General features: G+C 41.8%; 1 protein-coding gene across 3 annotated transcripts in view; it reads left to right on the forward strand.

Annotated features, from left to right (window-relative positions):
• DHRSX (dehydrogenase/reductase X-linked) overlaps nucleotides 1–25,679 on the forward strand; it is a 168,835-nt gene that overhangs the window by 104,329 nt on the left and 38,827 nt on the right. For all 3 annotated transcript variants that reach the window (XM_087757176.1, XM_087757178.1, XM_087757179.1), the window contains 2 exons: nucleotides 2,824–2,925; nucleotides 16,855–17,062. In XM_087757176.1, the coding sequence (XP_087613302.1) occupies nucleotides 2,824–2,925; nucleotides 16,855–17,062 (310 nt within the window). The remainder of the gene's footprint in view (nucleotides 1–2,823; nucleotides 2,926–16,854; nucleotides 17,063–25,679) is intronic.

Here is a 25,679-nt window from a genome sequence, read left to right on the forward strand (position 1 = left end):
CTCCTCCATTGGCAGTGTGAGTGGCTGCCTCCTAAGCAGCTGATCATGCTTTCCCTAATCTGTTTCCCTGATGAGCTGCCTGGAGAAGCAGAGCAACAGCAGTCAGCACAAAGCTTTGCCTAGGTCTTTACTCCATTCGTTGTTGCAGTAGTTACTAATGAGTTAGTACAACCAGGTTTTGTGCATCCGAGCAATTACAGTGCCGTTCATGTGGTTTTATATAGCTATTAGGCCACAAGAGGAATGACCTGAACAACTCTTTTCTTTTAATAGGAGTTAATAACTTTTGCATTTCCTTACCACCTCCAGGTGCAGGACATCAGTGAAATTAAACAAAATTGCAGAGCTCCTAAAGGTCTATAGGGAGCTCAAGAAATTGTCCAGTGTTATTCATGGGTCAGTGTTGCTGAAATGGTATGACTTTACAGCCTTTTTGAAAAAATGTATTTATGCTATCTTAAAACTGGAATCTAAGCTTTCTTTTTTTTTTTTAATGGAAAAGGCCACTGAGTAATTTATATAAATTCACTAAGACAGTTTCAGAGGACTAGTACTGTCTAGGTTCAAAATATAGAAGGATTATTAAAGCCCTGTATTGTGTAAAACTGAAGGGAACTGAAGGAACTGTTCTCCTGTAAAGGACTTTAATAAGAGCCCTAATTGTCTTTTGTTACTTAGCTTGCTGTTGTGCCTGCAGGCCTTCCTAAACTCTTATTGTACAGACACACTATAAAGAGGCATTATAGATCACAGCCTTGGTTGTGACCGGATGAAACAGTTTGGTGAACATCACTGATGGACCGGGGAAAAGAGTAGCAGGGTCTCTTATTGCAGCCTGCATTGGAGCCTGTTTACCCAATAGTTTAATGTTCTTGTCAGAAAGGCTTTCTTTAGCGTGTGTGAACAACTGTATATCTTTAATTTACCTTTCTTTTAAAGGCTGTTTCTTTCATAGGAAGAGGTGGGGGAAGCCATGTGCAAGGAAGGGGGTGGCTGTTCCTTCCCATGGAGCACAGGGGAGCAGCCATCGGGCCACGAGGTGGGAGGGCGGAGGGGAGTGGGGAAAACACAGAGAGGACCTGGAGCTCCCATCCTCAGCTGTGGTGGCCAAAACCATCCTGAGGACCGGGCATCTATGCAGATGTTGCCACAGCTCGGGAAATCTGGGAGTTTGTTGAAATTAAACCTGACAGTAAGGACTCACCTTGCAAGGACACTGTGAGCAAGGGGAGCATGCTTTGTACAGCCTTTGCCTTTCTTTCTTCTGGACTTAGTTACTGGAGGTTGCTCAGTACTGTCTGACTTTCTAAAGTTGAAATGCCTTTTGGTCTTTCTTGGAAAATTCACTTTATGGAAGAGGTTCAGGCACGTCTGCCTCAGAGCTCTAGTGTACTGGATCTGGCTGGGGTGGAGTTGACAACATCTAGATGACTTGGAGTCCCACCGCGACGTGTAGCAAACCAGAAAAGAGAATAACATCTGTGCTAGGGACTCAGAGTTTCTTGCTTAAAACATAGCTAATGCTGAAAAAACCAAAAGCCTGGCATGCAATATGTATACTTTCTAAAAGGCTAAAACAGGTGGATGAGGTCACAATATTCTTTCTTTTTCCCCTTTGCAGAGTTTCTAAAGAATTTGGATGGTTTGTGTGGGGATACCTACTGCTTTTGTGTGGGGGGGTACCACTTGTTTTCACTTCATAACCCTGGTCATGGCTGTCACGCAAGGCAAGGCAACCAGTGAAGCGGTGCTATGAGAGTCAGGGGGTGAAAGCTGAACAACTGCAACAGGAGGAGAATTTTCAGATCTGATGCGTTTAAAGTTATTGGGGGATTTAAATAGTCTTTTTTATTTTAATTAATTCATTTTGTAGTGTTCCAGTGAAGGTCAATGGCTGACTGATGCTTTGGACAAAGGATGCTTTTGTTAGAGACATGTTTTCTCAGACATAAAACCATACCAGTGTTAATATATTTTGAGACGCTGACTGCCCCTTGACCAACATCGCTGGCGCAGGCAGACCGCCGACCCCCTGCCACCCTGCCCCCTGACCGATGTCAGCAGCGTAGGCAGGATGCCGCCCACAGTATCCATGTCAGGTATGATCCTCTCAAATCACACTGCCGTTGCTGGAGCCAAGGGGCGGTGTGACTCTTACCCACATTCAAAAGCCATTGACGTGACTGGTTGTTGCTGCCAGGTGACACAGGCACCAAGTATTCCTGGATGTCCACCAGAGCCACGGCATCACTTATGATGCCATGTTTGCCATCGGTGATCAGATGAGTCGTCGTATGGGTATGCTGTTACTTGTCTTTCCTACTGCCTCAACAAAGCTTTGTTTTATAACGTGTTGTCAGACTGCATCACTGTTCGGACCTCAGACACTCAGCAGATAATCTGGAAAAAAACATAGGGCAGCATATTTGGCATCAGAAACACAGGGAAACATTGTGGTGCCCGATGTGGCTTCTTCTCTCCCCATTTCATTTCCAGCTGCCATGATCTGATCATCTCTGCTGAAGAGCTGTAACCCCTCTTCCTAAATGGTAGCAGTATCAAAAACAGTAGTATTGGGAGCATTCCTCATATTTGCTCTGTGAAGAATCAATAGTTTAAAAATAGAAATGAAGGAAGGAAGGAGAAAGAAAGAACCTTCTGAGACCGGCTTCACCCATAATTTTCAAAAGCCTGGTTTATTTTTAGAATCTTTATTTTCCTGGTGACATTATCACAGGAGTCCTTGCTGATATCTGTAAGTGTGTTTTTATATCATTGTAACTGACTTAACTCTGGTTTTGTTCATCTCCTCTTCTCTCCCAGTGGAGTTTTTATACTGTGATTTGGCTTCCATGAAGTCTATACGGCAATTTGTGCAGCGGTTTAGAGCAAAGAATTGTCCACTCCATGTCCTGGTGAATAATGGTGAGTTCTGTTTTTTTCTTCACATATCTGCAGGGGAAGATGTGACAAATGGGGCTCTTGTCTATCACTTCACATTCCAGATCGATTATCTGAACCATACAGCAGGTTACAATATGGCTGCATTAACAGGGATGTCTTTCTAGGAGTTAAAATGCATTTTTTGGAGAGATTGTCAGCTGAGCAGACTAAACACTTCAGTGCCACCCCTGCTCGTGATGTTATTGCAAGTCTTGTTCCTTTGCTGTGTTTTTTAGCTGTCCAGCACTAAAAATCATGTGACTTCACAAGAATCTGAGCATCCCTAATAAAAAAGAAAAAAAGGAAAGGAAAGCTGTACTTTATGTTTGTAGAAAACCCATCCTTTCACCTTTATTTACTTTCTCTCCCCTTATATTTTCCCTGTATGAACACATGCGTTTACTGTGGCTGCCTGGTGAGCTGGGTTGGGGAGTTAATCCATCTGAAATAAAATCTAGCAACTTATCCAGCGACATCAGAGCAGTCACTGCTTAGATCAAGGTGCTTCTGGAAAGTTGTCCGTAAAGCTGTGTCCTCAGTGGTCAGCAAACAAATTAAAAGGACATTTATCTTACATTCATACAATTACTAAATTGATCTCATTACTCTTAGGGATTTTAACTTCTGTTATTCACATACTTGCCATCTAATTATGTTTTCTAGCCACAGTATTTTTGGAAAGCAGCCTGTACGATAATTTTCCTCCAAAAACCCTGCATGCTCTGTATGTGCTTTCCTAAAGGGGAATTTTCACCTGTCTATTTAACTAGGGGAAAAACCCGCCAGCAACAATTTAGGCTTCTTTTAGAAGTTTCTGCTGTTATATGCTGCTGTTCTTGTTTTCCCAATTATTTGCATGTCTTTTTATTAAGACATCCCAAAGAACATTTTCTGTTTTCCTGTGCACCCTTCAGTCCTAGTGAGGGCAAATGTGCTGTAAATAAATGAGTTTGTTACATTCATTGATGCCTTAAACAGCTCTCAGTAACATAAGCAAATATTGCAATAAAAATTCAAGAGTATTTTATTTCCTGATTGATATGGCACATTAATGAAATGTTCAATTAAATGTTCATTTTTATTTGATTAGTCAAAAAAGCCTACCATTATTATTTTAATTGTGCAATAATTAAAGGTAGTGGATATTTAGTCCTGGTTACAAAATCTTTCCAGTTTTACATGCCTACTTTTAAAGATGCAGAGTGTAAACTGTTACACAGATGGGAACAACAGTATTTGAAAAACACAGCATTTTGTGGAAAAAAGTTTTTGAGATCTATGCACCCATCAGGCATCTCCTGCCCTCCACCGGTTGTCTGCACGAGCAAAGCCAGGACTGTGCAGCAGGGGCTTGGGGGCAGCTTGGGGGAGAAATGATGGGTCTGAAGCAACAGCACAGCTGGGAAGCCCTCCTGAATACAGGATTTTGTTCTGCCCTAGCTGCTGCTGAAGCAGGATGAATGAAAATTGCAGTTAAGTATGTCTTCTTAATCAAGAAACAAAGTTATATGAAAATAGATCTCCTAATGTGCCTAATATGATCCAAGACCAGAGTGTAGGCCCAAAGGTTCTTTTAAGAAAGAAGCTTGAGACTAATATTTGCCTGAATCAGTCTATATTTTCGTGACCTGCAAGAAGGGCATTTGATTTCACTTGCACTTGGTTACCAAATACAGTTGGCAAGAGAAATCTGTTGTTTGAGAAAATCCTGTTAGAAACTACAATGAAGTGAATGGTCCAACTCTGCTTTTTGCTGAATCTGTAACAGAATCACAGAAGCGATCACGTCCAAAGCTGCTGTAAAGACTCCTATATAATTAGGTTAGTCTCTGACCATTACCTGGCAAGTCCCCAGCCTCCACTTCTGAAAACTCTTTTCTGCTTTTTTTTTTCCGGTCCTTTTTTTTGCTCTTGTAAATAATCTGTAGCATTTAGTTTTGCTACTAGTTTTGTAGTGAAAGCCCAAGTGATTTCTTGGTGCAGAAGAGGAAAATGAACAGACCTAATGGAGGAGAAATGGCCTGATGTAAAAACCTTTGAACAGCTTCTCTTGGCTTTCCATCAGGGTTGAGCACATCCAAGACAAATGCTGATGTTTGGGCTAACTGGTAGGCCTTTCCTGTTCCCTTTCCCTTCCTCTTTCTTTTTTTTTTTTTTTTTTTGTCATTTTTTTCACTGTACTGCAGTGCACAAAGGAGGAAGATTCAGTCCATCATGGAGTGCAGGGCTGGAGGCCCTACTCATTCAAAAGCCTCATCACAGTTGCCAGCTCCACTGCCTTCACCGCGTGATTCCCTGGACACAAGCTTGGGTGCCTGGAAGAGGACAATACTTGCAATATTTAAATGTCTGTTGGGCATGTTGTCAGTGAGTGTGTACGCTTTCTGTCAGAAAACTCTGTTGTCAATAGGAAGGCATTTTGCGTGACCATTAGATGTCTTGCAGGACATCTCATAATGACATGGTGGATTTTCTTATGTCTTAGTGTATGCATCTAGAATAGTAGGTTTCTTGGTATCACCTAGTACTTTCTTGTTTCTTACATATCTTGAAGCTCTAGCATTCTTAATATGAAGAGGTATTTTTATTTTTTAGGATATGGGGAAGAGCCTGTGGGCCAGGCATCTGCACAATGCATTTATAGGCAGTCATATGCTTTTAAGAGTGACCCAAAGTCTGTTGGGGATAATGGAAAGTTTCCACTAGGTTTTGAAAATCAGACTTTGTGTGGGTCCCATGACTTCTGAATCAGACCATCGGCAACCTAACAAGAATTTTCCTCTCTATCTTCATAGGGCCAAGTGTTTTATTATCAAGGACTGCACCTTTCTATTACATTTAATGTAAAAAGGCCAAGAACTGTTACATTGCATTTTTTGCACGCTATATTAGTATTATTTTAATTGCTTTATATAAAAATATTTTAAATTGATTGATATAATCATGTCTATACATTAGTGATCTTTCCACTTCTTATCTCCATATCTCCTGTATGTATATGAAGGTATATGGTATTTGTTGTGGGCTTGTGTGAACCTATCAAAAAGCCAAACATTTCAAGATGAATTCAGGAAAGTTCTAACATTATACAAGAATGCAAACTGTGAAATTACATTGAAATATTATTAAAGACAGGTGATTTGGCATGAATTACTGTGCTAGGTAAATAACCAATACTACGTCTGACCTAAGATCACTATGAAATTCAGCAGTTTTCCAGGTCACTGGTGATTTTTTTAAAAAATGTATCTCCATCACTTGCCTAACTCAAGGATCTAGTTGGAAATTAAATTAATACTAAACTCCTGAGTTTCAAAGTATTATCCTAGAGCTAGACACCCAGGTCCCACAAAAATTTCAGTAAGGTTTAGGTATCCAACTAATGCAGGCACTTTAAGAAGTCTTATGTGAACATTTAGGGCGTTCAAAATGGAGATTAGTGCGCTAGAGTCACCTCTTTTTGTTATAGCTGATTTTAGCATATACATTTAACTTTCTAATTTCTAATTTAAAAGGAAAAAATTGGTTGAATGCACACATTATTTCAGCTGACAAATAAAGGCCTGCTCCATTACTATGCTTTCTGCATCGGTAATGTGCATGCTCAGCTCTTAGTTTTTAGAATAAACAAAGCATATTAAAGATGTAAATGGAGTATTACATAAACATTTTTTTAAAAAATATAATGTGCTAGTGCTAAAAAGAGAAAAATGCTGTGACACAGAAAACAAATCCATTTTCTGTGAAAGAAAAAGTAAGCTAAGTAGCCGAACTATGAGCCACAGAAAAATGGATGCAGTACAAGCAGTTTAGAAAATTTAATCTGACAGAAGGTCAGAAGAATATGTCTTCTAGTCCACTAATTAGCAATTGGCTGCTTATTTTTTGTTTTTGTTTTTGAAAAGAACTGTGTCTTTTTGTACAGTTGAAAAGCATTTATCAGATTACAGCATGTACACTAGTGTAATTGTTTAATACATTCATTAAAATGGTATTGCTGTTAAGATGCATTAGAAAGTCTGCTATCTTCCTGTGACTGCAAAAGGGACAGATAGTAAAACACTTCATAAAATTGCACAAGCAGTAGTCACTGCTTCATGCCAGAGAGGTTTTTTTCTAACTTGAATCAGTTGTTTTCTCTGTGTGCTAGAAATGTTTCTCAGCACCTTGTAGTTAATGCTTTTACTTATACGTTGTTTACAGTACTTAATGATCTTAAAAGCAAGAGACCTAACACCAAAATCACAACATCTTTAGTGGTAACAGAATACCTATAGATAACAAACATGCATGGTCTAACTCATTAACAATGAAATATCATTTACCTTCTGTGTTCATTGAATGGTTTGTGATTTTGGCCACAGGTTAGCAGAGGAGGGACAGAAAACGATGAGGGCATTCAGTATATTCCTTGGCACACACACAAAAACAGAAAAAGAACTTAGAGATTTCAGGATATTATTAGCCTATTGTAGACAGGTTACAGTTAATATATTTCAGGTTGAAGCCTATCTAAGCCAATTTAAAATCAATATTTCTGAACGGCTGGCTAATTCAGATGTTCATATTTTGTACTTTGTGGATCATCTGAGAAACCTCAGTCTCTTGATAGAATGAATAAGTCTCTATAAGCTTCCCTCTTTAGTTCCTAGGGCACGATAAAAGCTGTATTAGTAGGTAAGTATGTGAAATATATATATTTTTTTGTGTTACCTACACACAGTTCAGTCATGTGCAGTTCAGCCATAATCCTTTGCAGGAAGCCATTTGAGTAGTCCCATGGATGCTGTCGTAGTTGATCACACACTAAATTATTCTTGTGTCTGAGTATTTGCAGGATTAAATCTTCAGAAGAAGTGTGAGATTTGAGGGGTGGGAACAAGTGGATATATCAAATACAAACAATTGTATAGGTACCTACCTAATCACAGGTGTTATTGATTAGTTAGGTTTAACAATAGTTACTTACATTATGGCAGTGGGATCTACGAAATGATCCTGTCCCACTGGATTAGATAAGAGCCAGCTCCTCTCTCTATAGCAGCTGCAGGCCACACAGATTGTAAGATGAAAAGGAGGGAAACCCCAGAGAAGTGGAAATTCACTGGAGAAGGCCTTGAGGGAAAGTTAGTGAGGAGGGTTGCTGTTGACTCCAGTGGAACTTGGATTTCATCAAAAATAATGCTTCTCCTCCAGACACACAGGAAGGCTGTGGTCAACTCAGGATCTGATATCTCATGAATCTCATTCCAGTGTGTTGATTACTGCACCATGTTTCATCTTTGTCCTTCCTCGAAGACAAATTAGAGCAATTCATAAGTAAAGCTGAGATGGAAAAAGGTGTAGAGGGATAGGGAGAAAGCAGAAGGGCAAGTGGCCCTTTACCTGTATGTAAAGGATGGTAGATACTAGACATCATGGGAGAGCTGAGCCTTTGGGAGATGTTTAGAGCTGGAAAAGGTAATCTGAGGAGGTGGGGGGCTTGGTTTAAAATGGATATTCCATGGATGATGGGCAGAACTAGAAGATTCATAAGGACACTAACATGCAGCATTAATGTGTTCTAAAATGAGAAGATGCTCTCAGAGCCATATTTTTTGAAGAAGCTCAGTGCATGACATGCCATTTACTCAGATTTTTCAGAAGATGTCACCTTTATGAGAGAGGTGACTGGAAACTATGCGGAGGCTGGCTGATCACACACTGCTCTTTACAGGAATTAGGTGCCTCGGGTACTGGAAGTAACTTGTCTGGGCACATGTGTCAGAGCACCATGATACTGCTGACGGTATCCAGCCCAGCTTGTTCAGAGCAACCAAGGATTGTGCAATGCCAACATTTACCTAGCGCCCAGATTTTTAGCAGCAGTCATCAACTAGAGATTTTATTATACTTGAATAGCATTGTTGTCTGACAGAAAGATATGTATCCTATATAAAAATATCAGATTTCTTATAAAAGGTTTATTTTTTATTAGAAAAATTAGGCTACTTCTGACTTCCAAACTGTAAGGATTTCATTCATGAAAATCCTGACTTTTGTTTGATACTATCTTTGTCTTTCTAATTATTTCCAAAGCTTTTTCTGTGTCTGTGATATCAAACACTTTGTGAAAAGGGAAATATCTCAGGCTCCACATGCTGCAGGTTGTTGACCCATTTGCTTTTAAGTCCTGAATGTGAATGTTTATCAGTGGAAGACAGATACAAAATTCAGCTATTGATGGATTAAGAAACCCAACCGGTTCTACTTAAGTGTGTGGAACATTTGCCACTGGCTTTTCTGAGAGGCAGGAGTGAGCCATGTTTTATTCTTACCTAATCCTTTCATAGCTTTTAGGTAAAAATATTTTTTATACAAATTGCAAAACAAGATATTTTACTTTTAACAGAGCTTCCTGTTGAATTAGAAAGCTGTGAGTGACTTTCCTATTTTCTGAATGTGAGTGGGATAACTCACCATTGTGCCAACCAAACAGTTACTGAGCATATTTTAGGAAACGAAGGTTTTTTTTTTTTCTCCAACCAGACCCAATTATGAATGCTCTGATTTATTTTAGTGTGAAAACAAAATCTCAGTTGTGGATCATATTTTCTTTTTTTAACTGATGCATCTTCCAGGGAACTAGCCTGTGCTTTGTGCGTTCTCTATGTAGCAGCACGACATTGAATCAGAAAGTGAATCTGTTCTTAAGGAGGTATTGCAGCCTGTTCCGTTTTGTGCTGAACCTACTAAGACTCGGTTGCTGTTCTCATAGTCCTTGAATGTGGATTATCTGCATTTTTTTCTTTTTTTTTGCTTTAACCATTCATAAACTAAGAGATTGTCTTCAGTGGAAAGATGCATTACTTTACCTTCTTTGGCACAGCTAATACAGTCCACTTCACCCTTGTGAGCATTATAGGTGAGTCTGAGAGCACTAGCAGTGGACGTTACTCAATTTTCAGTTCTTTACTAGTTAGCCAAACTTTTAATGTTTGGGCTAAGAGTTTCCATGCCAAGCATTTGCCTAAGGCTAATTTATTTTTATTTAATTTTTTGTAATGCCAGATAAAAGAATTCATCTGTTTCCAAGAATGATAAGAAAAACATCTTGGGGTGGTTCTCTTTTTTTTTTTTTTAATGTAAAAAATGATGGCAAGTTTCTTTAGAAAGGCTCTGGTGTTATCACAGTTAGGAATGGGGACTTGAATGCAGGCAAGATGCTGCCTTTGTGTCAGAGGCAGATGCACCTTTCACCACTTATGGAATATTCCCATGTTGGGTTGAGTCAGAAGCCTATTAAGCACCGCAGTTTGAAAACCATCTTTTAATCAGTCAAGATTTTGCCTCTACCAAGCATGTCCTGAGTTGAGACTGAGCAGGTCTTTCTCATGGAGTCACAACCCCGAGCCGTGGTGGGAAGTGCTGTGTGTAGGCAAAGGCACCGGCAGCAAGGCTGGGCACCAGCATCCCCTCTGCTCCCTGTGGCTGCCTCTGAGCTGGGGTGGAGCTGGGCACTGTGGCTTGCTTCAGGCTCCTCCTGGTCTCTCCACTGTCCAGACTAGGGGCCTGGGTCCTCCGTGATCTCCGTGATAAGTTTCTGTCCCGTGAAAAACAGACTACGGAGTGGGGAGAGGTGGATGGGAGGTGATGGGTGTCTGGGTTTTGCCTTGATATACAATTGGAACGCGACTGTGGAGCTGGGACGTGATTTCAGCACTCTCGGGATCTAAACGTCTCACCAGACATGGCTGATGAGGTGATGTAGCTGGTGACCTCAATTGGCTAGTGACTACATCTCTCTGGAAGAGCTGGCTCTTGCATTTTTAGGCATAGTGACAAAACCTGTAGCATGGAAGAGGAAGAAGCCCGGTTTGACTGCAGATGGGACAAGACTAACTTCCTAGAGAGGCATATTTGTACGAGAAGCCTTGGTGTGGAGAACTGAAATAAAAGAGAGGTGGTTGAGGCTGGGAGGTTTTAAGGGAGAGACAGCAGAAGATGGAGTAGAGAGCTGATGCAGGGAAACAGGACTGTCAGGTGGGAGACATTAGGATGGGGGAAAACTTGATGGCAATACATTTGAGTTTGCTGATTGAAAGACTTTAACAGAATTAAACTATGAATATAGCATATATTCTTGTTCAATGTCAGGAAATTCATATGAGAGCAAGTATGGGGGTGAGGGAGCTGGGGTGGATAGTGAGAAGGAAGAGAGGCATGTTTGAACTATAAGGAGAGGTGTCAGTCAGAGTTTGCAAGTGCTTAGACACCACATAATTCACAAGGATTGAATCCTTATCTTGAGGACTAGAGTCTCTGTTGTGCACAAACTGATTGAACCTTTTCTTGCAGTGAGGGAATTCTTGACTGATGTCTTTTTTGCAAGTTTACTGACATTTAACAGAGATGAGAATTATCCCCCCACCCCGTGGGGACGTGATTGGAACCTCTTTCTTCTGCCTGGCCACCAACTTCAACGTAACTTGTACAAATTCATTCTCATCTACCCCTGTGTCACATCTGGTTGATATTGAAGAGGGGATGGGGAAGCTGGTGGGAGCCTCAGAGCCACAGAGCGTGGCCCCATAAGGAAACGAGCCTCAGAAGCGAGGGAAGGGCAAGCCAGGCGTATGACTGGCAGATGCTTGCAGGATGCAGAGTGAATCTCATGAGATTCAGACACAAAGGGGCTAGAGTGGCTGGGTAAGAAAATTAGGGAGAACAAACTTACCGTTTGCAGGGAAGCAGAGAGGCAGATGAAGCTGATATGCATGACTGGGGCTGAGCCTCTCCCCTCCTTCCTGCACACATACTGTTCCTTGATAAGATCAGTTTTGGGTCACCAGATTTTGGGGGTAGGCGAGGGAGGGGAGCACAGCCCAGAGCTTTGGCTGGGAATTGGCACACTGTTCTTGGCTTCAGCAGGGCCATGCTTCAGCACGGACCTAGCTTAGCAAGCAGTATGTCGCAGCAGTCCTGTAAATTCACCTCTCTGCAGCCCAGACCAGGCATACCTGTAAAAAGCAGTTATGTGAGTACGGTTGTGTCTCCAGTAGGTGCTTCTGTGGCCAGTTCTTCTAATAAGGCATTGTACCCTGTCATTGCTCACTAGCCAGGAGAGATCCACAGGACAGGCATATTCTGGGATATCATAGCCCAACTGAACAAGGTGGAACGAGCAATCTAGTATAGGCAGCCTAGCCAGGGGATGCTGCTGTGTGGTTATTGGGACGTTCACTCCACTACAGCTGTCCCTGTTCAGGAAAGAAGTGGGCTATACTATTCTATAGCTAGATAGATCCACCCATAGATCTTTTGGTGTATGGGTGGGCAGAGCAGAGCGACTTTGATGCTCTGTTAAGTGAGGTGGGTCGCCTTGTGTGGCTGCACTCGTGGGATGGAAGATGCTGCTAAATGAATCAGCTACACCACTACAAAGCCTGTACAGAGAAAAGACTTTGTACTTTTACTCAGAGTTACTGTCTCTATTAAGTTTTCCCCTTGGGAAATTTTTTGGTACAGTATGTATCTCTTCCTTGTAAATAGCAAGAATTGGGTGAATGTGATTATATAGGTTTACCTCCTGCTGTGAAGGTGTTGCACATAAGGGTATGCAGTTGACCTCTTGTGTTGTCTGCCCAGCCTTTGTGCTGCTGGGGATAAAAGGATTTGCATGTGGGGGCACTGCTTCCAAACCCTGTTCTGAGAGCCTGGCTGGGAAGGAAGACATTTTGTTCTGCATCTGAGAAAGAGATTTTAAATCTTTCTTTTGTAGTGAGTTTGAGAGAACTACCTTTAAAAACCTCCAAGTAGCTCACTGTAAATAAATCTAGATGAGTGAAATACTTGTATTTTTAAAGCTCTTAAAACATATTTTATAATGGAGCTGAAGGATGTCTTTGCAGTGGGAGGTACAGGAATTACAGTGATGTTTACCATCATCTGCAGTACAGGCAGGCATGGTACAAATTCTCCTATGTAGCCCAATAAAAATACAATATGCCTGGCCTGTAATATTTACAGCTGTCATAAACTTTTTGGTTATGCTGTGTGCACTATCATCAGATCCATTATGCTCTTAAAATCACGTAGGACTAATTCATTGATGGATCCCAACCCAAGAGTTTCATTAGAAAGTTTTATAGAAAATCGTGATAAATGACTGTTTACAAAGACAGTTCTCTTGAGGTGTATTCATTCTTTGAGAGAAAAAAAATTACTATTGCCTAGTCATAGAAGTAAAAAAGGATAGAATTTTTTAATTCATTATAGCTAATTAAAAAGTGTATAATTTGAACATATTACAATAAATGCATAACTGCAGCCCATTGGAATGTACTACTATATCTGTAAGAAGAACAGTTGTTCAGCATAGTTATGCAGCAAAATATTTTCCTTAAGTTTATTTCTACTCTTGCAAAATCGCACATCCACGTGTCATTTAGGCAGTTTTCTGCATGCATACTGTCAGTCTTTTTCCTCAATATTTGAATAACAGCTAATCAATTGCAAAGTAAAAGCTCATGTTCAGCTTACTTATTAACTCCTTTTCTAATGCCATGCTGATATCGGTGACATTTTAAAAAATAAATCCTCTGGAAACAATCCAGCTAAATCAGAGGGAAAAATGTATAAGAAAGTTGTATCAGAACTGAGGTGTTTGACATTAATGGTCTGTGTGCTGCCACTTTAAATCTCACTTGCACTTCAAAAAACTGAGGAGACTGACTGTTGATAATTAAAATCAGAAAGATACTGGATTGTATGGATTCCATACCAGAAAAATAAGCAAAATAATTCTTAGTTTACAATGAAGAGGTAAAAAAAAAAAAAGGCATTTTTTAATGTTTCAAATAGTATTAGGTTAGCTGAAAGAATTAAAAATAGAAGCAGCTTTCGTTCTTTGAGTTACCATTTGGGGCCCTTGAGTAAAGCTGATGACGTTTCTGGACAAAAGAAAATCAATAGCATGCCACTTTTAGTATCTACTGAATGTTAGGTAGTTAATAATTTAAAAAAGAGAGCTTGCTGCTACACTTACAAGGTTTTCCCTTTTGTCAGTGAAGCAGCCAGGTTCAGTTGCCTGTTGGGTATTCCTTTGTACACTCGCTCTCAGAGAACTAAAATGGCTTCTCCTCAAATAGGAGAAACTGCCCTCAAATTGCAGGGCAAGATTTTTTGATAGCCTTGATATGAACCACTTCAAAGATGAGAGCCTTTAACAAAAAAAAAATTTCCAAGGTGTTTTGGATTAATATTATTTTACCAGCTCTTGAAGACAAAAGGGGAATTGTAGTAGCAGCAAATGCAGGCAGAGGTGATTGTGCCTGCTCAAGGACTTGACCACAATTTCTGCTCGGAGGAAGCTCCTGAAGAATGAGCAAAATAATCTTGTGGAATATGTATCTTAACAGTTGTGCGTTGCATGAGCGTAAATTTTTTCCATCTCCTGACCTGAGCTCAGATCTATTTTCTGCTGTCAGGACGTGCAGCACAGATGGTGGAGACTAATTGGGGTGGAGGGCAGAGCCTCTATGTGCTCTTGAAATCCCGCGCCTCTCTGGAGGTCGAGGGGCAGTTGCTGTAGCACAGGCGTCCTCAGGGCTGATGTGAGTGATGCAAAGCTGAATGGCTGTAGCATCTACCGCACTTCTCTCCAGACAAACTCCTCCATCCCTCTGTCTGACTCGGCTGGTAGAAGTGTGTGTGTGCATGGAGGTGCCTATAGTGAGCCCTGCAGCAGCCCGGCAGATGCAGAAGCAGCATTTGGGGTTCACATCAACTTTGCTGTGCCCGGGTTGTTTTATGTTGGCCGCCTTTTCTTGGGCTTGCATTTTACCAGTGTTGCTGCAAATAGACCTCTGGCAAATAGACCTCTGGCAAACTGGTTCCTCCCACCTTTTCCAAGTTTCAAAGCTTTGGAGGGCAAGATGGGCCTCAGAGAGATGCAGATCATTTTCTTGTACCAGCCTGGGTGCTCAGAGATGTGATGCTGTTCCCATCTGCCCTCCAACAGCTCATGCTAAGCCCTGTCTTTGCTAAAACTCGCACTGTAGCAGGCTGAGACTTGGTCTGGGAGCTTGGGGTTTGTTGCCCTTCCCGCCCTTTCCTTCTTCCCGGAAAACAAGAAAAAGTTGCAGCAGGACTTGTTTCACCTTTCTGTCTGTCCGTAACCTTCACGCTAATGTTCAGTCCTGGCCACTGCTCTGGATATCATTATATGCCGCACATGAAGATTATGGAGGAAATGGAAATCTGTTTCCAACTCTGTGAGGAGTTGCACCATGCATCAGAGTAAGTGCTGCTGAGGAAGGAGAATACAACAGGACACCCGACCAGACCCCCTCTAATTTGTGTCTTTCCATTGTTAAAGTTGAGATTTGACGTGCAGAGAAACCACACCCGGCAGCTGGGTTTTCCTGTCATTCTGAGGGATCTGGGAGAGTGGCTGTAATGACAGAGAGAGATGCCAATCAGGGCTTTTGTAAGGCCAGGTCATGTAACTTGTGTTTCTTTCATCATACCATCAGCCAGCATCGCTTATGTTCAGCCTTAAGGTCTCCGCATGCAGGTATACTGTGTTACACCCAAACCTTTTGTGTGCACTTTCGTCTTTCGTTTCTTCCCCTCACGCTGCTTCTCCAGTTTCTCCATTAAGCAACAGGCAGCCATAGGTGAATCAGTATGGGTGTTGGCCATGCTAAAAAGATCCTGAAAATCTTTCCTCTTCAGCCCAAGCAGCAGTAACAAAGCAGGACTGTCAGGTGGTGAGACCCCCGCAAAGAAGGAAGGGTGCTGATACATAGCATGTGCAATTTAAAATGGTAATCAGCCCCATCATTGGGCTGACGTCAAGAAATGGTATGTTAAAGGCTTTTTAATGGACATATGAAGTAGCATGAGGATGAAGATGACACTCTCTCATGTCTGCGAGCAGAGGTGGCCTTTCTGCTGTATTATACCCATGTGTTTTAGAGAGAAGACAAATGGCCTGCAACATCATTCTCCATGAGCCACGTCCATCTACATGTAAATTACAAAGGTCAGGTCCGCTTGTACCATAATTAAATTTTAATAACATAAGAATAATTTATAACATTCAAGTCCACATTATAATTGAGCGGAATAGCTATCCCCCACACAGCCTCAGTGCACGATACAGTTTATGCATGAGCTCGGGATTGTCTGCAAGATGCTGAAATCAACGTTGTGTGCTAGGGAAGTAGATACTTATTTTAGGCACTGAGTTTGAAAATTGTGGGTTTTAGAAATATATGCAAAAATATTGCCAAAACCTCATTTCAATATGCAGCTGCTTGTAAGCACAGTAATTAAGATATATTGGGTAAATTCACTACATCTTTTCTCACACACACACCAGTGAGGTAGAATTTGCACATTTCAGATGAAGACTCAACAGATCTTTAAACTCCAGCCAGGACTCAGCAGAAAGCCATCTGGGAGAGCAGGTCTGCTGCTCAGCCTGGTCTTGTCTCCACTGCTCTGAGCTCTTTGATGGAAGGAATGTTGTTGGGATGACCCAGCTCCCACCTATTGTAGATGGATTAATTATTCTTGTGGATCTATAGCATTGAGTTCTGGCACGACAGCAATGGGTTAACTCAACTTTTAATGTCTTCAAAACACTTCTCACAAATGAACTCATTTATCCTCACAATTCTGCAGGGAGGGAGAGAGGAAGAGGGTCAGTCGACCTGCTTTCTGGATAAAGGAACTAAAGGGGGAGTTTTGACATTTTTCTTGGCAGGAGTCAATCAATGTCAGCTTTACACTTCACGTGCCATCACCAATCACTCATTGCTGTAAATGCCGTCTTTACACTCTGCAGCAGGAGATCTGTGCTCCTTCTAGGTTGCTCCTTCTCTGCAATAAATCAACAGGTTTTGCCTCTACTTTCTCTTCCAGCTGGGGTGATGCTGGTCCCTGAAAGGAAGACAGAGGATGGGTTTGAGGAGCACTTCGGCTTGAACTACTTGGGACACTTCCTGTTGACTAACCTCCTCTTGGGTACGCTGGAGCAATCAGGAACGCACAGTCACAACGCTAGGATCATCACTGTCTCATCAGCCACCCATTATGTAGGCAAATTGCACCTGAACGACTTACAAAGCAGGTACTGATCCATTTTTCGTGTTCACTGATCTGCAGTAAGGGTGTGCAGATTAAACTCCAAGAGAATTGTTACTGAATACTGAATGTGGGAGGTTTTGTGGCCTTTTTTTTTTTTTTTTTGATGGATGGTGATTCTCAAGCAGTTGCTAAGTATCTTTTAGACTTGAGCAAAGCTTGCAGCCTTCAGCCAAAGATACAAATAATTCATAACCTTGTAAACTAAGTCTTCTATTCTGAACCTTGAAAGCCATCCTTCCTTTCTGATGCGGTGATGGTTGTGGTGCAGAGCCTGGACTCCTCACTGCCTCATCAGGGAGACTCTCAATAACTGGGATGTTTTAAAATGGCTTGGGTGAATGCTAATAGACTTTGTCCTCAAGTGAACCCATACGTAGAGGCCCTGATCCTCAGATGGGTGCAGACAGATGCCTGTGGCTGCTAGGTCCCTGCCTGCTGAGCGCAGGGCTGCTGACTTGGCTCTGGGGGGGCAGCTAGCCCCACCTGCCCGGCTGCCTCGCAGCTTCACCCAGCCCACACACTGCCTGCTGCTCCTTCCTCCCTGGCAGCTCTGCCCACTGGCCTGCAGCTCCTGGCACACCATCCTCCCTTCCCTCCACCTCATCCTGCACCGCTCATGACATTCTGGTCCCCCACCTCTGCCTCCCTCACAGCCCTTCTCCAGCTTCCCTGCCTGCCTCCCGTCCCCAGACTGTGTCATCCCTCCCGTCCCCATGGTGCTTGCCCTCTCACACATCAGCCCGGTGATCCACTGCAAATGCTGCAGCCCCAGCTCTTGTCTGGGTCACCCCCCACACTTCCCTGAGAGCTCACTGAGATCCAAGTGCGCGGCCGTCCTGGGTTTTTAATCCGGTAAGATGGGTTGAAATGCATGGCCGCATTCAGTCCAACTACTTTCATTTAGGAAAACTGTGGATAAATGTCTATGGAATATTTCTAACATTAGGAAGACATCAAATGATGTGGTAGATATCTCTGGTGTCATACAGGAACCGTGTAGAGTTGTTTAGTTAATTGAGGAACAGGCAGGATAACAGATATATTTCAAAATTTCCCCATGCAGTCACGTGCGGCAATTACGTGCTTACTAACAGGCTCAAACAGAGCCTGTCTTCTGATGGGCTCCAGAGCGTTTCTGCCTGCACAGAGCCAGTCTGAGTTTTGCATCATTTCCATGGAGAAATTCTGTCTCTGTGCTTTGACAGGGGCTTCAGCACGTGTTCAGAGGCACCTGGCCTGAGGTTTCATTTTGGAACAAAGACAGACTGAAATTAGAGGGCTGAGCTGTTTCCACTGCAGACATTTTACATATGAATGCTGCATTAAGCATGTCAAACTTTCTGTTTGACTTCTGATTACATACTACGGCATCAGTTTTATTACAAGCACATTGTTTAAACTCTGCAGGGTAGTCTCAGTTTAATCTCTTGCGTGCAAAACAACCACAGGGAATTACCCTTACTCTTCACTTGATGTATGTATTCATTGTTTCTGATGGGCATGTGCTGGATGGCACCGTGCAAGGGGGCTAAGGGGAGTGTAATTAGTATTTCTTTGGGCTGAAGTGCAGAATGCAAAATTAAATGTGGCTGTTCTGTGTCTCTAGATAACAGTAGTTTCCTTGATTATAGCAAAGCCTTGCACTGTGCCTCTTAAATTTAGGATCAGCCTTACCTGTGATTCATCATTATTAACTCATATTTTAAAGAAACCAGAAATGTTTCAGTTAGGAAAGTTATGGTTGAGCATGAACGTGACCAATCTGATGTAAAAAGTAATAGTATACCGGTAAGATTTACCTGCAGCTTTTGCACCAAACCCTGCCCTTTACATTTCAACTTTACTGGTGTAAGAAGAGATGTGAAGGATGACAGACTCTCACTGATTTTGCCTGCTCTTTCCCACATGGATGCTCTGAATTGCTCAGGGGCAGCAGTGGTGCCTGCTTTCCGAGCACACAGGTACACCGGTGGGACCCAGAGCAGGCTGTGGATTCAGCTTCAAACCTTTTCTTCGTTCAGGCAGAAGAAGATACTCCTGGTTGTTTTTTTTTTTTTAGCCTAGCTGCCGATAAACCCCCACTTGGGCGAACGGTTAGTTACCACATAAACAGTGCTGCTAAAAACAGTGAGATCGCTTGTGTGTTTGAGCGTGTGCCTACAGCGTGAGCGGGTGGTTTAGCAGCCCTGGAGGACTGTTGCGGGGTACCATACACAGGCATTGCCTACACCACAGGGCCTCAGAGACGCCTTGTGATTCAGAGCAGCATTTAAGAGCTTTAATGGATGTGGTGAAGACACCCATGGTGAGCACTGTGATATGATAGCGTTCCACGAATTGCCACAGTTTCCCAGTGATGCCATCCCTCATTTTTGCCGCTTGTGTGAATGGGAAAACTTTCTAAAAATTTTATACTGGCTTTTTCCTTATTTTGAGTTGCACTAGCTGGCCATAATTCATTTCACGACTTGGGTGTATGTTCCCAGATTGGCTGGTAGTCCTAACCTTGCAGGGAGGCAGCAAAACAATTTGAAGTCATTTATTCACAGTGGAGAAAGGAGGCCGTACTCTGTGCTGGAAGAATTACCGGTGGCAGCAGACTGAATCATTTACCATGTTCTTGTCCCGTTATTCCTAGATTTTGGTTGGGCTAGTGTCCAAACTGGAGGTGAGCGATGGTGGCAGAGGAGGGATCCATCCATCAAACACGGCAGGGAAGGAAAGGCAGAAGACTGCCTTGACATAAAGGAGACAGTAAACTGAGGCTCAGTTCTCTGCTTTACCACAGATTTTTCTATGGGATCGTTCTCCCACTCAGGAGGCTCTGGGTTGGCAGTCACAGTTGTGGCCATTGCTCCCATTGCTTGTACTTGCTTCTCAGAGTTCTGCTCTGAAGCCAGAAGTCATCCAGAAGTCATCACAGTGACCACAGAGCACCAGCATAACAAATAATTGTTGTAAGGTCTGTCCCATAAACAGTATTGAATGCAGCTTGTGCTACTGTCTTCCACATTTCCTCTTTGGTTTGTTTTCTGCCGTCTTACCAATCTGATTTATGCCATGGTTCTCTTTTCAGCTCCTTTTTTGCAGAAGGGTTAATTTAATTTTTTCTTGATTTTCCTTGCATTTTACATTATTTTTCTTCCTTTGTTATCTCTCTTTTCATGCATGTGTACTTGATTTCTATGTTCATCGTTTCATCTTCATCCGTGTCTTTTGAGCTTTTTTGTCTCCATTGCCTTTTCCCTCCCTATCTCATAATTTTTCCCTCTTTTTTTGGCGGGAGAGTGTCTTGTTCCACCCTCTCCGTTCATTTCCTTCTCTCCATTTATCTTCTTCTTATCTTCTCCCCCTAGCCCCAGTCCTATTTCTCCCCTATGAACGTCATTTCTTTCCCTTCCTGCCCATCCTCTTCACACACACCAGTAAAAGAGACAGCATGGGTACATCAAGGCAGGACAGAGCTTGTTCCAAACTGGCAGGGCATAGCTTGTTTCATGTGTGTTATTGAAAATGCAAACGCACAAGAGCAATGACTGTTCTCCCAGTTCTTTTGCTGAAGGATATATGAAGAACATCAAACACCTTTGTGGTCTTTTAGATCCAGACCATTTTCAACAGCAATCACATGAGTCGACAAGGGGATCCCTAAGGCAAATCATTCTCCTTCATCCCTACTTCGAATACGACTGTTTTCAAGGAGGTGAAAGTTTAACAGAAACGCTATCTGCAAGCGTTTCAACAGTGGTGATTTCAGCATTTACATGCTGAGGGTAGTACACTGTGCAGTCTTAACAGCATAGCTGGGATGTCCTTTTCTCCTTTTTTGCCTGCCTTAAATAATACTTTCTAAAGTGAGAGAAGAAAAAAATATGGTCATGAGAGAATATGGCTGTCTGGTTTTAGCAAAAGCTTGAAGAACATCGTGCCATCCTCTTGGGTTGAGATAGGCTTGAAGAGTGCACTGGAGTTCATGGTGCTCCTACAAGGCTGGGATGGAGGGCACTCCTTCAAGTACTCTACTACCAAAGTAAGAAAGAATCTTAGGAAAATAAAGATGACCTTATTCCCTTTCCCAGGCTGTGGGTCACACCTGAATATATTCCGTTTCCCAGGGGTAGCATCTTTGTGTATTCTGTGTAACTTTGCCTCCATGACTAACTATTCCTTTCATCATCCTCTCTTTTTGCATGCCAAATGGGCCCTGTAATGCTGTGAATCACAGATCTATGAACTCCCCAGCCACAGTAACACGGCTCCTTTTCTCGTTCACCTCTCCCATATATTCAGGAACAGTTAGTCACACTTTTTCTGCTCTCTTTCCTCTGCTCTCTCACCGCAGAAGGAACTGTTTTTTGTAACTCTCCAAGCTGGTACAGTCCCCAGATAGTTTCTGTATTTTTTCCCTGTAGCTCTAATGCATGAATCGTGCCAGAGACAATAGAGATTGAAAGGAATTGCAAAAATCCCTGCTGCCGTATGTGCTTCCTAGCTGGTGTAAAGTAGGGTAAACAGCTCTGCCCAAGACCTGGGAGGATGCTGGGGAGAGGAGGCAGCTCCAGTTCATCTCCTCTGCTAGGCAGTTCATAAGGGCTGTAACAGGAGGTGTCACATACTGCTGGGAAAATCTGTCTAGCAAAGTCCCTGGAGACCTCCTGTTCTTGGATGGGTGGTGTCCTTCATCTTCAGTTCTTATGTGTGTGTGATGTTTGTTGGTAAATGAAGTTGTATTAAGTTTGGGCAGAAAGTTGAGGATTTTGTTCCATCAGCATTGCTGAGATTTTGAAAATACTGTCCATGAATAGCAATGAAAAGTTAAAATGTCAAATTACCTTTGGAAAATATGAATCAATTTTTCAGACCAAAACCATTGATTTCAGTGATTTCAGAATATTTTATTTCTAATTTTGAAATTGAAGTATAATGTTGATCAAACTGAAACTCCAAACCTTTAATTTCTAAGTCATCCTGTTGAAGTAAGGTATCTCCATCAGTTTCAGATTACTTTTTTTTTAAGCTTGACATTTGTTCAAAACAGTTTTTTTCCCTAAGAATGGTTTGATGAGTCAACATTTTTTTCAAAGCTTTTCTTTTTTTTTAATTCCCAGTTGGTTCCTTCAGTGCCTTTTCACAACTGATCTGTCACTTGTAGTTTCTTAATTCTGACTGGAAGAACTTATGGGATGTATGATATCTTCAATTCAAGCAAAAGCAAACATGAAGCTGATGTAGCATAATAGTAGCATAGTACTATTGTTTTATTTCCAAATTTTTAAATAATAAAGGAAAATTTTTAAGACGAAGCAGGAGGGATTTTAAATATTACCCTTTTATTTGTTAATCCATTTTAGTCAGTACAGAAGTCTTTCACAGTTACATATAAAGACCTGTATCACTGGACTGCTGCTTAATAAAATGCTATGAAAACTACAGAAATTGTAATCATAACAGATTGTTCTAGACAATAAGATAGATACATGTTATTATAGATTTTACTCAAGGAATACATGTTTTTGTTTGGGTTGTATTATTTAAACAGCTTCCTCACAGTGACTTTTATTCATATTCTGGTTCTATTTGCAAGATAAATCATGTTCCCTTGACAGGACTGAATACCAACTGCAGCACACTGCTGTATTCGGTTAAACATCTCCTTCCTGCAACAGGTTGCCAAGTTTTCCTGTCTATAGTTAGATGATAAGTATTCAGATGCTTAATGCACCTACATAAGGGTATTTCAGTCCTTCTTTGCAAAATGTTTTCTGTATAAATGCAAAAGGATTTGCTGCTTTGCAAAATGATGCCTTGCTTTTGCAGCAATTAGCATTAATTGCAAAAATTGACTTGCTGGCCTGGAAAATTAGTGTATTGGTGAAGGCACAGATCTCAAATTCTGTAAATTAATTAAAAAAAAAAAAGGGGGTAGTATATCAGCAGACCAATTCATCAATCCAAAAGACAGAGTTTTAGTTCATATGCAGCATGTGTTTTATCCCTGTTGCAGGCCACAAGTGATCCCTAGCCATTCCTGCGACCAATAATGAAGAAATATTTAAGTCAGGATGCCAACTTTGGAAAGTTTTAATTTTACATTTATCAGTGTATTTTCGTTCTGTCTAATCAAAATACTTTTAGGGTTCATTGGTTTCTGAAGAACAACACCACAGTGTAACACTGTTATCACAAAGGTAATGCCAGACTTTAATGTATTCAGGGAAATTAAATGTAGTTACTTTGTGTGTCACAATGTTAAATTCCTTCTTGTCTAAAAGGGATTAATGGTCTTAACAAACAATTGTTAATAATGGTTAATGATTTAATAGGACACAGTGTTTCTGAATGAGTTCAAAATTGCAACGTGTTGGGAGGTATGTGATATATGGGTGTTTCTGCTGCTCAGCCTCTCCCTGCACAGCGGGTTGGGTGGGTGAAGCTGGCTCTGTGGCACACAGGACAGTGGATCTCGCAGACGTGCTGTTTTCCAAAATGGCAAGACTGTTCAACAGTAATTTGAAAGTTAATGTACTGCACTCATGTGGCAGAGAAGGCAAAAGGGACTTGTGGAGAATAGGGAACGGAGATAGCTTGTCACCCTTGAGAGGGGAAGGTTAGTTTAACATCTCCCTGTGAGGAAAAAGACTCATTAAGGCTGAGCGAACCTTAAAAGTTTTGGAGTTCAGGTCCTGGGTGATTATTCAAATGATTTTAGCATTCCTCTCAGTCGCTCTAACTACCACCATCCTCACGCTACCTTTTCAGCAGAGGTGTCCTTCAAACTCCCTAGCGTAGCTGGGGAAAGCTGGCACACATGCCTGTAAATCCCTGGAATAAAGTGTTAAGGGAAACGTTCAAAATGATCAGCTTGCCTTCCACAAACCCCCTCTGGGTTCAGCCCTGCTGTTGCTCCTGGTTCTTCACAACCACACATCCATGATCTTCCCACGTGCATTAAGGATTACAAGCTGTAGTGGAGGGAGGCAAAGGCAGACTTCTGCCTCTGCAATTAGAAATGATAGCTCTTAACCTTTTCTCTGCTCCCCATCCTAAACCTCTTCTTTTGGTGAAGGAGAACTTCATCTGTCCAAAAGGAGGCCAGGCATTTGAATACTTAAACGTGTGAAGAAAAATTGGTCTTTTGATTAAATCCTGTTCTCTATAAAAAATGCAGGTTTTATGAAATATATACTTTCTAATTAAAATAAGTCACTGTAAAAGTGAAATATTTTAGCTCCTAGGAGTTTTAATACTGCCAGAATATCTTATATAGTTGCAGCTTCGTTGATCCATTTCTTCTGTTCTCGTTCTGTGTCAGGTGCTGTGGTTCTCCTTGTCATGGGAGGTGGTGGCTGGCTGTACACAGCACCGTCTCAGCCTCCCCAGAAGGACAGAGACTGAGGAGCACTGTGGCTCACAGTAGCTTTCTGAGGAGCTCAAGAGCTTTTAACAGTGATGCTAGCTATAATATGGCACTGCAGAAATGTCCACATTAAAATATTATGAGTTCTGCATGAAATCTTTTGGTTCTTAGCTCAAAGCGGAGGGGCGTTCAGTATCTGAATTGCCACCAAAAATTAATCAGTCTGGCAAAGCAGCAGTATCGTTTAATTCTTTTTTCAGTGAGGGCTGGGGCAGGGCAGCTCTGTGACTGTGTGTTGGTTTTGCAGGGTTTGGACATGAAACTTCTTGTCATTTCCTGGAAAGCCAAACCTGCCTGACTTCACTTGTTTCTGGTTTGTTTGCAAGTGGAAGAGATCTCATGTGCTCTGGCCCCAGGCCATGCCTTGCCCCTTCTTAGGAAATGATTGGTTTTCCGTTACAGATCTCTGTTTACAGAGTTCCAGGGTGACATAGTATTGGAAAATCTATGAAACAAAACCAAAAACCAACTCTAAGGCTAAACGGTAGAGAAAGTGATTGCTGTCACCGTCCCTTATGGTACTTTGAAATAACCACTTCGCAATGCTGGTTATGGACCACTTTGAGCCACTGTATGTTATTTGTTTCTAGCATTTTTTTTTCTGTTTGCTGAGTTTGACTTGTTTATATTCCTTAAGCAAGACCCCACTCTTCACAGGCCCCTTTCATGTGCTTATTTAAATCCTGCATCTTTTCTGACAGTGGCCAAGGGCCGCTGGTGATGTACAGTCTCAGATGAACAAACACCTTTTCTGCTGGCTATCAGTCATTTCATGGGTGCAGAAAACTTCCATATTTTAATCTCTCCTGTACCTGTTGGCATTTCAGCCATATTTCTTCTTTAACTTAGCTGTCTTCCAACAGAGGGGAAGACTTCTCATGACTGTTTTTACCAAAGAATAGACTTTCCTTATGAGCTTGTCCCTTGTCTTAATTCATGTACTGGGAGTTAGTCAGTTTTACCTCTCAGTCTGAAGCTGTGATACTCATATCCTCACTACGTAAGAAACCTTTGAAAAAGCAGAAGCTGTTAGATCATTTCAACAAACAAAAACTGATTTTCAAAATTATTTTGTTGTGCCAGACTTGAGGGTCTTGTGTTGCCTCTGTGGACAGAGTGATAGCATAGGACTTTCTGCACAGTATATATGGACACCTTGGAGGTAAAAGGATTTTGCAGTCTG

Source organism: Nipponia nippon, unplaced genomic scaffold (assembly GCF_047370975.1).
Source record: "Nipponia nippon isolate SJK-2023a ecotype South Korea unplaced genomic scaffold, ASM4737097v1 scaffold_2, whole genome shotgun sequence".
NCBI classification, from domain to species: Eukaryota; Metazoa; Chordata; class Aves; order Pelecaniformes; family Threskiornithidae; genus Nipponia; species Nipponia nippon.